The following is a 14,463-nucleotide window of genomic DNA, read 5'->3' as shown; positions in this document are numbered from 1 at the left end:
AGAGTACTCATATTTTTTGTTTTGCCATTTCGACTTATTTTCAAAAAATTGTTTAAACAACATAAAGCGAAATGAAAAAAACGTTTTTTTTTTAAAAAACTAATAGTAACAATTGATTCTACGGGAGAAATTACGACGAAAATATACATGAGGTTTCTTTGTCAGAGCTCATTTTGTTATTGTAAAATCGTTAGAAACAATTTCGTTGTACAAGGGCAAATAGAGGAATCATATCCGGCCACGATTTCACGCCACTCAAGTCTACGAAAATTTTATCAATGTAGACCAGCATTGAAAACACAATACCTTTGAATTTTGTATCTTCCTTTTTTCATTATTTATACAAAATTAGTACGGGCATTTTTCGGTCACGGGCTATGATGATTTCCGGTAGTTTTTTAGTTTAGACAGTGTTCTGATAAATCGAAACCTAATTCTGTCTGTGTTTTTTAAAACTACGAGTATTCACAAGTATTTAAAAAAAGAGCGGTTCAAATCGGATCAAAATTGACACTACACTAAGTTATCAACAGTTGAATCCAGAATCGGTCACTGTGCGGCGCCCCACGAAAATTTCTGCACGGGGAGGTCATGATTGCTGAGATGTTTACTCCATAATGATCGCATTTTTTTTTTTTTATTTCGTGTTTTGTTTTGATTATTATCGAGGATGGACTGTCGGGAAAAAAGGGTGGGGTTGGGTGTTGAAGCAGTTTCTCCCGACTCATTTGAAAAACGATTGGCGCCACTTTTGATTTTTTAAGGAAATTCAAAAAGTTGTCATTACAATCTTCTAGGGCATTTAGAAATCAAACTTTTTCTTCGCTTGCCATTTTTTCATATCGTCCGTTAATTGCCTTCAAAGGTTCGTTTTTGCGTGTTTTTTAGAATTTTGTAAGTGCTACTTATCGTGCTCAAATACATGCAGACGGACAGACATACAGATAGACACATTCGTAAAAACCTGTTTTTCGGATTCAGGGATTCTCAAAACGTGGACCTTTTGATATAAACTATATATATAACTATATATAACTATATATAACTATATATATAAGAATGTAAAAATGATTTATATTTCATGAATAATTTTTTGAGTGTTCTGTTTTTAGTTTTAATCATAAGAAATAGCTTTAAAACATAAAAAATTCTATTTTTTGAAACCCCACACACGAGACGAAAAAGAAATTAAAAGACTGTCAGGCTGTGAGCACGATAACATCTGAAAAAATTAATCTATTCGTTTGGCCTTTGGTTCACTCGTTTAGTATCCTAAACTAAAGATAGAGTTCGTTAGCCAGCCATTTTGGATAAAAATTCAAAAGTAGGCACATTTTGAATATTTTTGAGACCGCTTTTTTCAAAATTCTCTGTACGGTTATTCATAGTATTCAAAAAGTCGAACAATTTATCTTATGACTTTTTGTGAAAAATCAAAAATAACCAGAGTTATAGCATTTACAAAATTTCAAAAAACACGAAAATCAACATTTTAGGCCAAATAACGCACAATATGAAAAAAGTCAAGTGAAGAAAAATGTTTCTTTTTAAATTTCCTACAAGATTGTTTTAACATCTTTTTAAATTTTGTTTAAAAATTGAAATTTCAAATTTTGACAACATAAAAAAAGTATGAAAAATAAAAAATTATATTTTGCGGTTAAACTGTGCAGAATAGGTAAAAAGTTGTTAACACAAATGGTGCATTTTTAAAAGATTTACAAATTTGTTTTCAATCACTTTTTGATAGCATGCGTATTTTGTGTTTTAATCGTGAAAAACTATATTATCAATTTAAAAAAATCTGCCCGCTGCGTGGGCACATAATCATCACAACTTATGCTTTTACATTTTCATCAGAAAAGGTATTAGATTTGTGTAAAATTTGACCCCCCCCCCCAGTTTTTGTCAAATGTCCACATTTTGAGACCCCCCTGCATCCGAAAAACAGTTTTTTGCAATATGTCTGTTTGTATGTCTGTCTGCCTGCATGTCTGTATGTATGCCTGTCTGTTTCTCTGTGAACACGATAAAAAAGAATCTATCAGATTGCCCTTTGGTACATTCGTTAAGTATCCTAACCTAAAGGTAAAGTTCGTTAGCCAGCCATTTTGGATAAAAATGCAAAAAGTGGGCATATGTTGAATATTTTTGAGACCACTTGTCTTTTAAATTTAAAAATTCTGTATACGGTTATTCATAGTATTCAAAAAGTCGAAAAATTTATCCTAATGACTTTTTTCAAAAAATGAAAACTTACCAGAGTTATAGCATTTACAAAATTAAAAAAAAAACACGAAAATGAACATTTTATGCCAAATAATGCAGAATATGAAAAAATCCAATGAAAGAAAAATGTTGCTTTTTGAATGCCCTAAAAGATTATTACAACAACTTTTAAAATTTTCTTGAAAAATCCAAGATTTAAATTTTAAAAGCATACAAAATAATGAAAAATCCCAAAATTACATTTTTCGGCCAAACTGTTTAAAATACGGTAAAACATGAATGCACAAAAATTGTGCATTCGAAAAAGGTCTACACATTTGTTTTTAACCACCTTTTGATAGGATGTGTAGTTTCGACTTTAATGATGATTGACATCATTAGCAGTAAAGAAAAATGTGCAAACGCAGCGGGCACATTCGTGTCACAACTTTTGTCTTTTAATTTCTTTCTCGTCTCATGTGTGGGGTTTCTAAAAATATAATTTCTTATGTTTTAAAGCTTTTTTTTCTGATTAAAACTAAAAACAGAACTATCAAAAAATTATTCATGACAAATCATTTTTAGATTCTAATCAGAGAAGGTATTAGGTTTGCATAAAATTAGTTTTCCCTTTGATACACTTGTTTAGTGTTCTAAACTAAAGATAAAGTTCGTTAACCAGCCATTTTAGATAAAAATTCAAAAAGTGAGCGTCTTTTGAATATTTTTGAAACAATTTTTTTAATATTCAAGAATTCTCTGCCCAGTCATTTATAGTACAGTAAAACTCTTCTATAGCGCCGACTTCAGGGCTGACGGTGGGTGGGAACTAACTCATTATAGCCCGGTCAGCTTTTGTTTTTTTCACGCATGAGTGCTCTCCTGAGTGACAAGTGCAACCTCGCGCAGGTCCTGTTATACCTACCTGCGCCGCAGCGTCAATTTTTGGAAGGGCTATAGAAGGGAGGGCTTTTGAAGGGTTTCATTGTATTTAAAAAGTCGAACAATTTATCTAATGACGTTTTTCATAATTAAAGCCAAAACTACGCATCCCATCAAAAAGTGGTTAATAACAAATTTGTAGAACTTCGATTGATTTTCTTTCATATCGTGCGTTATTTGGCATAAAATGTTCATTTTCGTGTGTTTTTGGGAATTTTGTAAATGATATAACTCTGGTAATTTTTGTTTTAAAAGTCATAAGATAAATTGTTTGACTTTTTGAATACTATGAATAATCGCACAGAGAATTTTTGAATTTTGAAAAAAGTGGCCTCAAAAATATTAAAAATGTGCCCACTTTTTGAATTTTGATCCAAAATGGCTGGCTAACGAACTTGACCTTTAGTTTAGGACACTAAACGAGTGTACCAAAGGGTAATCTAATAGATTAATTTTTTCAAAAGTTATCATGTTCACGGACAGACAGACATACATACAGACATACATACAGGCAGTCATACAGGCAGTCATACAGACAGACATACGGACAGACAGGCGGAAACATTTGTAAACACCTGTTTTTCGGATTCAGGGGTCTCAAAACGTGGACATTTGACAAAAACTGGGGGAGGGGTTGGGGAGTCAAATTTTACACAAATCTAATACCTTCTCTGATGAGAATGTAAAAATTGATAAAAAATAAATAAGTTTCACAAATTTGCATTAGTAGCTAATTACAAATTTATTATTAGAAGGGTTTCAATTATTTATATTTTTTTAGTACGCAAACCAAAACGTTTAGTATTTTGGTAAGGAAATATTTGAATTTGAATAAAAATACTTTTTTCATACAAGAGACAAAAGAACATTATGTGTTTTATTGTAATTTAAAAAGTACAACAAAATAAAATTACTAACTGAGCCGTGCTAATATTAAAAGTCAATCGAAGACACACACAAAAACAAACACATACTCACATTACCTTCAATTACTTTTGGCTTACTTTACAATGAAAAAATATGATTGTTTCATAAAAATGAGCTGTGAAATACCCCCTCCTTGTGTTTTAAGCCTAACCTGAAAAAAAGTCTTTGTTAAAAAAAACACCTGCGAACAATAACGAGGTAACTAATCAGAAGCGCAATGTAAATTTAAAGGTATTAATAGATCAAATCTCAATATTCAGAATATCTGAACGAAAAAAGAATATTGGCAACAAGAAGAAAAGAATCAGAGATATTATTGGAAAGTAATATTATGCAACGGAAAACTCGTCAAAAGATATAACTTTCACTTACAAAAATGCAATTATAAAATTAATATCTGAAATGCATTGCAAAATACTTTCATTTTAAAGAAGTCACTTATTGGTGTAGTAATTTGTTTTAACGAAGGGCATTTTAGTGAGAGTGGCCTTGTACGTTTTTCCTCGAACTTCGACGAGGACACCATTGCCATTCTGTGCCAAATTGGGGGGTACATAGCCCATGGCAATGGGTCTTCCCAAGGTGGGACTCGGACCACCAGAAGTCACTTTGCCTACCCTTTCTCCCTCAGGCGTTAAGATTGCAGCTCCTTCCCTCGCTGGTGGTCCTTGGCCCATCGTAAGGCCAACTCGTTTTTTCGTCACGCCTGATTTCATCTGTGACAAAATCTTTTCTGCTCCTGGGAAATTTGCCTCTCCTCGACGTCGTTTTGCTTAAAAAATGGACGAGATAATTAATCCTCCATCAAAGTTATAATTATAATTATAATTATAATTATAATAATTATTTTACTACTTATAACATATTCCTGTTAAAAAGGCAATCTTTTATGTCTCTTTAAAAGTAATAATCTATTTTCTAAAGTTCCGTTTCGTATTGCGCGTTGTTGCTGAAAATGTAAATGTTCGATTTGTCAATGGAATTTACAATGTGTAAAATAATGATAAAATAACATTTACCACGATTAAAACAATGAAAAAACATTTTCTCGAATAATGGTCAGAAATGGCTCGTTAACAAACTGATCCTTTTTTCTCAGGCTTTAAAAAAAGAGTGCTAAAGCTTAATCCAATTTTATTAGTATTTTCAAAGTTATATCGCGCCTCCCTGATATTATAGACATAATATTTTCTAACTTAGTGGGCCCCTAAACGTGGTGATTTGATAAAAACTGCAGAAATCCAATTTGAGATAAAAATAGTAGCTTCTCAATTTAGAACGCGAACGTAAAAATTGATAGAAATACACATATTCTTCAATCATACAAAATACAATATTCGAGAGCAAATAGAATAATTATTTGCAATTGTAACCATTAATATTTCAAGATTAAGGTGAATTTTTTAAAGAAGACGTTTATTATGGAGAGAAATTATAACAAAACGAAGATGGCTTAATTTCGTATAAAAATTTTTATGATAAATTCTGGTTTTTATTATAAATTATCCTTGAATCAGATATTTATCACATCAAATCAAATTTTTTTCTATACTTTTCCCTGTGAGAGTTTGTTTCCCAGAAAAGATATATTTTCTGGTTTAGAAAGAAAAAAATTATCGCCCTCTAATTATGAAAAAGATTCTACTTGGATGAACCCGTGTGGTAATAGCCCAGGTTAGCCCTGGTACAACAAGGTTTCTGGTGGGGGATTGACCGGGCTATGTTTGTTTTTTAAGAGCCTAGTCGTGCGCTGGTCCGGAACTCGCTGGAAAAATTTATGTCAAAACCCCATTCGGGGGCTGACTGGGCTCTGATCCGACAAATCTTATGATCGTATGTTCAGACGGTAGCTGGCCGGGCGCTGATTGGCAATAATAAAATGGTTGAACTTTGTTTATAACTTAATTACTTTCTCTGATTTCCTTAAAAAATGGATTCGTGTACCCGTATGAATGTTCCACGCGTGAAAATATATTGGGTCACTATCTTTTTTATATCACAAATTTTAAGATTTCATGATTTCAGACTTTCAAACCATGCATTTTGTGACAAAAATTCGAAGACAATTTTTTGAAATTCGAACTGTTTCTTTTTTTAAGGAAAAAATTTTAAGTTCCAACTTTATGAAAAATTGCAAATGTTCCGAAAAAATTACATTTCCTGTCATTGTAAAAAGTTGTAAAATAGTCTAAAACGGAGAAAAACAAAATATCACGCGAAGAAAAATTGTCATCGATTTAAATTATTTATTTAAAAAGTATTTTACTGATATTCCTGTTAAAAGTTCGTGTATTTTATATTTACATAACGCCGCATAATAATAAATAATTAGAAAAAGAGTACTTAAAAGTTGGTACTTTAACTTCTCTGAACTGTAGCTTATGAGGATGGCTTTTTCAACGACTTTCAACTTGTCGGTTTAGCGCAGTGGTTAGCACTCCCGACTGTTAGGCGTTAGATTTAGGTATAGATATATGTAGGTTCGATACCCCGTAGCGTTAGAAATTTTATTTGTAATATAATGTTTAAAAACGTAATATATGTATTTACTCTAAACAGGATTATTAATATTTAAAGTCAAAATACTCGCAATCATTTAATATTTATTTTTAAAATCTTTTTTGTCTCTCAAAGACTACGTGAAAATAAATAATGTTGCTTGTGTACCGGGCGTGTGGAATTTTATATATTAATATGCTCCAATTCTACAGTAAAAAAGAATCAAATTGATCCTTCAACTCAGTGATAGATGCTCTTCATACAATTGAAACACGAATTATTTGAATCTAGTAAAGCCGTAATTAATCTTGTCCGGGCCACGGTCGAAATCCCTGGCCAGCTCCCAGCCAGCTCCCGGCCATGCTCCATGGCCAGACGCTGGCCAGCGCAGCGTGATGATGCTGGTCGGATTCCGACCAGAAACCCCGGACAGCTCCCGACTTAAAGCCGGGTTCTTCAGCCGTAGACTGACCAGCCCTTGACTAAAATTTCCACCCGGGAATTTTAAAAGAAAATCGATTGGTATTTTTAAATAGTGGAAAGTTTAAAAATCTACAATTACATTTGAAACTTTAGAATTTTGAAACTTTGCGATCATTTAAAAATTGGAAAACATTCAATTTGGAACTATTGTAATTATCAGCATTTTCATGTTTCAAATTAAAAATTACAAATTGAAATACTCGAAAAGTGGATATTTTTCAAAAATATTACAAAATTTTTCGGTTTCGGTGTCGTTATTTTACTATAATCAAGGAATTTATATGGTACGGGTAGTAATTGATGTGCTGCAAAAACATAGTATTATTGCGGGGCTCGTTTCAGGCATTACAATAAGACACAGAAAAAACCGTCTTGAGTGGTACTAAAATTAAACCACTGGTGGGAATCCATATTCATTTGTTTTACATTATAAATAAAAGCATGTAGTTTTCCTATTCCAAAAAAGTACACGAAAAAACTGATACCGTAAAAAAGGGATGTCTAGTTTTTATAAAACCGCTCAGACACGGGTCGCGGATTAATCTATCTAACAATCAATTCACGTGGAGAGCATCACAAAGTCATCGTACGTTACGGATTCCATAAGTTTTCTTAAGTTGAGAGCACTCAAAAATAAAAGTTGAAATATTGTCGATTTTTAGGATGATAAACGAGTTGCGAAAATGTTATGAAAATGTTTATAAATGATATAGAATTACAAACCGACAAGCCAGGTGAGTGCAGCCTCGACAGGGGTAGTTTCCTCATCGATGTCGTGGCCGTAAAGACAGAGACCAGCCTCCAGTCTGCGGAAATTGGTGGAAAATGAGAAGAGTCCCACCCACACACCTGTGGATCCTACCTTAAACTATCTCTGGCGCCCAGTCCTGCAAGTTTCACATCAGGATTTTCCAGGATTTTTTCAACCAAGTCTCCAGCAGTCCTTCCAGAAACAGAAATTTCGAAGCCATCTTCGCCTGTGTAACCACATCTCGAAATTTTAATCCGATCATTTAGCACCTCTGTTTCAATACTGTTCATGAACTTCAATTTACTCAAATCGATTTTTACAAGTGATTGCAGTGCACCAGCAGCTGCTGGACCTTGAAGAGCTACCAGACCTTGTTCCAAGGGGTCTAGAAATTCTACGTTGATATCCTTGCCTTTGGCTTTTAATTCATCCTAAAATAATTTTTTAATTTGGTAAGTTTATTTAAATTTTTTAACAAACTGATACTTAAAAAATAATAAAAAGGTAGAAACAGAAAATAAATCTAGAAAAAGGATCCAAGTGACAAGATTTTAATAAGAATTGCCTCATTCAGCCTCGGTTGGTCACTTAAACTTTTTAAAAAGTTCCAGGCTATTTCCCGGTTTTCTTGGTCAAAAATTACGTTTTTCACACTTGGCTTTTAATATTTTATAATCATAATTATTCACTAAGAATTGCTTTTTTATATTAATTTTGAAAATAATTAAACCTTATCCTAAGATTTCAAGTCAAAATAGATTGCACTTTCAATAATATATATTGGAATTTCCAAACAAAAAAGATGATTTTTCAACAAAAGCGCTGAGTTTTCTAGCTATAATAAGTTGGATATTTTGGAAAACATTTGACTTTCAAAGCTGAACCTGGACCACCTGCGTTTTTCACCACACAATTAAATCTTTAGGACAAAAGACGAATTTTTTAGAAGGTAGTTAAATTTCCAATCAAGAAAGATAAATTTTCAACTAAGAACTTCTCTACCAAAAAAGATAAAGTTGCTATTCAAGAGGATGAATTTTAATCAAAACAGCTGCATTTTCGACCAACGAAATATTACTTTTGAAGAAAATAGTTGATTTTTTAACAAAAGAATCAAATTTTCAACCAAACAGTAGAATTTTTCACCAAACGAGATTAACTTTGGACGAAAAATATAATTTTAGGCTTATAAGTTAAAAAGAACTAACTGTAAATCATAAAAGATAATTTCTCAACTAAAAAAGATGATTTTTCTACCAAAATATGAATTTTTAATCGAAAAGGATGGATTATCTACCTAGAAATAGGAATGTTCAACAAAATAGCTGAACTTTTTGCCAAAATGATGTTGTTTTAACGAGATTGTTGAATTTTCAACGAAATAATTAAATTTTACACCATACAGTAGAATATTTACCCAAACGATATGAATTCTGGACCAAAAAAATAATAAATAACAAGAATTAACTTTCAACCATAAAGGATCAATTTTCAACCAATGAAGATGATTTTTAAACAAGACGAGGATGTACAAAAATATTTTCTGTCCGGCGTTGCCTGAAAATACTTAACTGAGTTTTTTGGAGAAATATCTAAGCTATAGTTATTTTTATTTTATTGTCATTGAATTTTTAAGCAACTGTTTTTTTCCGTGTACCGTTAAACACGAAATTAATCACAAGTGGACAAACACTGCTTCCACTACCCTATGTAATTTTTAGAAATTGGTTGCCTATCCCAAAGTCTTGGATAGTTGAGTCAAGTTTCGTAAACTTATTTTTCCGTGTATTAGAAAATAATAATCAAAAGCTGGATACTGAAAGTGAACGGAGAAACGATCCAGTTGAAATGATTAGAAGCATTATTACTTCATTTTCTTTTATCAGTTGTGAATCCTCATTTCGTTTTCCAGCTTTAGGAACAACAAAGTACTTGTTCGGATCTTTGCGGTAATACGAAATTTTTAGAAATTAATTGCCTATTTTAAAGTCTTGAATAATCAAGTCAAGTTTCGACAATTTATTTTTCTGTGTATAACAAGATAAAAAAAACACCCGGTTAACGAAATGTATTAATGTATAATAAAATGAATTAAATGTATGTATACAAAATGTATGGCAAATGAGACAATCCCACACTTCAAGTATATTGAAGTAGTATACATCCAGTTTAGATAAACAAGGGATTAAGCATAGATGAAGTATAGTACATACTTTATCCACACTTAAGTGTAGCTATGGTATATCCCATACGTCATAATTATATACTTAAGTACGGCTAAATTATCAGGCATAGAAAGGCAATCATTTGTTTTTCAAGATATTCTAGTGATTCTATATTGATTTCGTGATGAAAATGTGTATTGAATATCATTATTCGCGAGTGCAATGCAAAAACACATTAAGAAAATTGGGTAGTTCCATGAAAATTCGTTCAATTTTTTCTCACTAAATTAACTTCGCAATTGAAAAAAAACTATCTCTATTTTCAGCTATATTGGAAGTCATCACAAAACAAGAGGATCTATAATGTATAAATCATTGGTATAAGAGGTCCAGAATCATTGGTTTCTAACTAGCATATATTTAGTATTATTATCATAAGAACTTAAAAAGTTGTAATCGACTTATTATTTAAGTCAAATATGTAACCTTAAATTATTTAAAATACAATGTAAAACAACTAAAGTTACAATTAACACTTGAGTTATTTGCATTTTACTTAATTGACAAATTGCTAAAAATATTTTTTGATGTTATGTAAACTGTAAAGCATGGTTCTGGATCTCTAATTTTATGTATTTAAGGTATTCGATTATCTCCCATCGTCAATAATACTACTACATATACTATTGGAATAGATTCCGTATACTTAAAATATATTTTTCCTATACTTTAAACATCCTTTACGTATTTGAGCTACACTTTATAGATATATTTTAACCATAATTTGACAAAACTTTGATTATACTTTAGTTATAATGTAGCGATACTTCTCAGATATAATTTAGCAATACTTTTCCTATACTTTAATTTTTAGCTGGCCTACGCCTGGCCACAATCTTAGCTGGCATACTGGAACGTTTTTGACCCCAACCACCTAATTAATGTTTCTGTGTAAACAACGTTGTTTTTTTAGAAGGAAAATAATACAGGCGATCAGTAACTACCATTCAATAGAATGCATTATGTGGTTTGCAAAAAAATCAATATTTTGTTAGTCAAAAAAATTCATATTTTAATTATCATATTTGAATTCATAATTCGAATTGAAAAGGACCCTGACGCGAACGACCCCAACAGGCCAGCTAAGGGTTAACCATACTTCTATATACTTTAGCTCTATTTGAGATATACATTTAATATACTTTATTCAAATATACACTAAGTATAGGATATTCTCATTTACCATAATTTTACTATACTATCTGAGAGATCACTCCCATATTTATGATTTCCCTGATGTTTTCCTAGATCAATCCGATGCCAAAATTCCTTTACTCGTGTAGAAACTGAATAAAAAAACGATCCTAGTGGAATTATTGAAAGCATAATACTTTCTTTTCTTTTATCAGTCGTAAATCCTCGTTTCATCTTCCAGCATTAGGAACAACAAAGTACTTGTCCTATTGATCTTTGGTAATACTAATCTATGGCATTTTCAGAAATGTTTTGCCTCTCCCAACGCAACATGTTGAACAATTAAGTTAAGTTTCGACAATTTATTTTTCCATGTATAAGAAAATAATCAAAAAGTCGAAGCTGAAAGTAAATGGAAAACCGATTCAATTGAAATTAATGGAAGCATAATTACTTTCTTTTCTTTTATCAGTCCTGAATCCTCATTTCGTCTTCCTGCATTAGAAACAACAAAATACTTGTCCTCCTGCTCTTTGGTAATAATCAGATCATCCAGGATTCCTCCATTTTTTTGGGTAAAGACAGTGAGGGCTGCAGATCCTTGACTCAGATTTTTAAGGTCACTTGTCGTCAAGGATTCTAGTAACTCGGTTGCATCTTTGCCGGTAACGCGGGTCTGCAGCATATGTCCAACATCGAATAAGGACGCGAAAGTTCTCGTGTGCTGATGGGATGCGGCTATTGCTTCTCTGTACTGCACCGGCAATAGCCAGCCGGCGAAATTCACGATTTTGCCTGAGGGAAAAGAATAATGAACATAGCCCCCGATTCTTATCCGCTTTATTCTTACCAACCGTCGTTTGCGAAATCAGAACGTTAATTTCGTAAATACCGCCGGTAAAAATAAAGTCTGATTATTGTTTGTGTGGGTGCTGTAGTCATAAATTTTAAAGATATTTGTTAAATTACAAATTACAGAATACATTGCAAGTAATTGGCATATAATGGCCTAAAGTACGAAGTGTTTAATGGGTTGTGGTTCAAACTTTTAAGTATAGGAGTTTTTTTATTCGGGTAATAAGATGTACCTTCAAGCTGATAATATTCTCAACAGTTAAGTAGGGAACATCCGAGGGGTGGACCATTCTCAGTTTGCGTGCACAAGATACGTATTCTCAAATAATACATCAAAATACTTGAGAATACATAGGAACATTAAAAAATATATGCGAATGCAAGGTATACTTGGAATATATGAGAATATTAGAAAATATGTGGGAATATTTGAGAATACTTGAACTTATCAGAAAATAATTCAGAACACATAGAAATATTTCAGCATGTATTTCAATGCGAATCACATAATATTTTTAAAAATTCCATTTACTTGTGCAAGGAGAACATAAGAGAAAAATCATGACAACCATAACACTTTGAATATTTTTTTTATGTTTTACACATAAAAGAACATTAACAAATAATGAGTGACAATGTTTAGATTAAAGCCATTATTTATTTAAACTTACTTTTGAATAACTCTTCCATTGAGATAATTAGTAAGCATCTGTACACCTGAATCCAATTTAGGCTCAAATTATTAAGAAGGCATGCAAGTTAGTATAATTATGTGTTCATTGAGATTTAAAAAAGTTTTATGATCGGGTGCGAAAAAAATTATGAATTTTTGTTCTCGAAATACCCCACTCATTTTCTATTTGAAAGTCAGGTATTTTTGAAAATAATGAAGATGGCAACCCTTTCCTTTTTATTTCTTGTAAGAAATTTTTTATCTCTTTACATCCGCAAAGAAATTTCAAAAGGCTTAAAAATTTACCAATCAATGGCGGTCATTTATCTGAAAAATTAATTTTTTCCGATGCAAATTGGAACAGATAAGGATGTTATCTAGGAAGTTCATATATATAGAAAGGGCCTAGATGGGGCCCCACTAATCGTCGGACGATAAAAGGACACTCTCGTTAGGGCCTGCTCAGAAGTTCTAGCTAGAACCTGGCTAAAACAGCATTAGAGAACTAGTCAGGCCCTCTCTACATTCTCCGACGAGGGTTTGTTTAGAAATAGGGAAATGTATCCAGGGCCCTACTAAACTCCGATCGACATTTCTACGTGGGATCATTTGAGTCCTTTTAGCATCAGTACACATACCGCCAGACGATTTCACTTCACTGGGTATGGGCCTATGAAATTTGTCCTTTTACTAATATGGGCTTAGGAGTGTGTGAATTTAATCACAACATATGCTTTTGTATTGATCCGACTTTTTCAGAAGTCCTCGCATTTGCTTGCATGTATGGGCATGTGAGAGGAAAAGCTGCAGGCAACCATCTCCCGAGTTCAGTCAGTTTTTCGACAGTCGAGCTCGAAATGTCCTACTAGGTGAATCTTTTGTTTTGATCGTGTCGGATCGTCTCGTCATCTACTTGTTTTGAATTTTGACATTTTGAATGTAAAATATTGGAAGAAAAATACGAAATGGATGAAAATTTAAATTCAGAAGAGAATACTTGAAACAATTTATCTCGCTAGGAGTCTACAATCAATTACTCTACATCGCTCGGTTGAACTAATACTTTCGTGGAAACGAGACGAGCTGAGACGATAATTCTGAAAATTGAAAGAGACTTTGTCTCGTTCAGTATATTTCTCGTCAAATATCATCCGAAAGAAGCATTATTTAACGCGCAGTTAATGCTGTCAGTTACATAGAAATATTGATATAATACACTGAGAGTAGATGAGAAATATCTGAGTGATCCACCCCCCGGGAAATTCTTTTGATAAATTAAATCATTATTGCTTATCATAATAATAATATATTATAATTAAAATATTTCTACACAATTATTAAACACAATTATTAAATAATAATTGCTTTGAGAATACCATTGATTATATATTCACTTATAAAACTTTAATACACAGAAAGCATATTTTTACATGATCCTCAATTTAAAAATCTATTTCTCTTTTTATTTGGATCGTAAAATTATCCATATTTTAATAAAAAATATATTTCTATATTAAGGAAATGAAGAAATACTTGCGCCTACCTTGATGTTCCACGTGTAGGTCATAAAGACACGTTTTCCTGGTCTCTTGTGACGAAAATAACCTACCATAATTTATTATCGATTCTAAACTCCCAAAGGATTTTTCTCCGCACTTAAAATTGCGACCCACTGATATAGTTACTCGAAACATCCTTTACTAAACTCGAACGACACAGAACTGAATATTTGAAACATTAAGTAAGAAATACCAACGTAATAGATG

General features: G+C 32.2%; 1 protein-coding gene across 1 annotated transcript; it reads right to left on the bottom strand.

Moving 5' to 3' along the window:
• Positions 1–4,026: 4,026 nt before the first annotated feature.
• LOC117182167 (aminomethyltransferase, mitochondrial) lies at positions 4,027–14,463 on the bottom strand. The gene is made up of 5 exons (XM_033375218.1): positions 14,241–14,463; positions 11,624–11,964; positions 7,922–8,241; positions 7,783–7,865; positions 4,027–4,849 (listed from the first exon to the last, which is right to left on the bottom strand). Exons 1-5 carry the CDS (start codon positions 14,389–14,391, stop codon positions 4,512–4,514), a joined length of 1,233 nt encoding a protein of 410 aa, XP_033231109.1. The 5' UTR covers positions 14,392–14,463; the 3' UTR covers positions 4,027–4,511.

This window comes from Belonocnema kinseyi, chromosome 10, assembly GCF_010883055.1.
Source record: "Belonocnema kinseyi isolate 2016_QV_RU_SX_M_011 chromosome 10, B_treatae_v1, whole genome shotgun sequence".
Classification (NCBI taxonomy): domain Eukaryota; kingdom Metazoa; phylum Arthropoda; class Insecta; order Hymenoptera; family Cynipidae; genus Belonocnema; species Belonocnema kinseyi.
The sequence above is the reverse complement of the archived record's forward strand: the minus strand, read 5'-3'. Positions and strand labels throughout refer to the sequence as shown.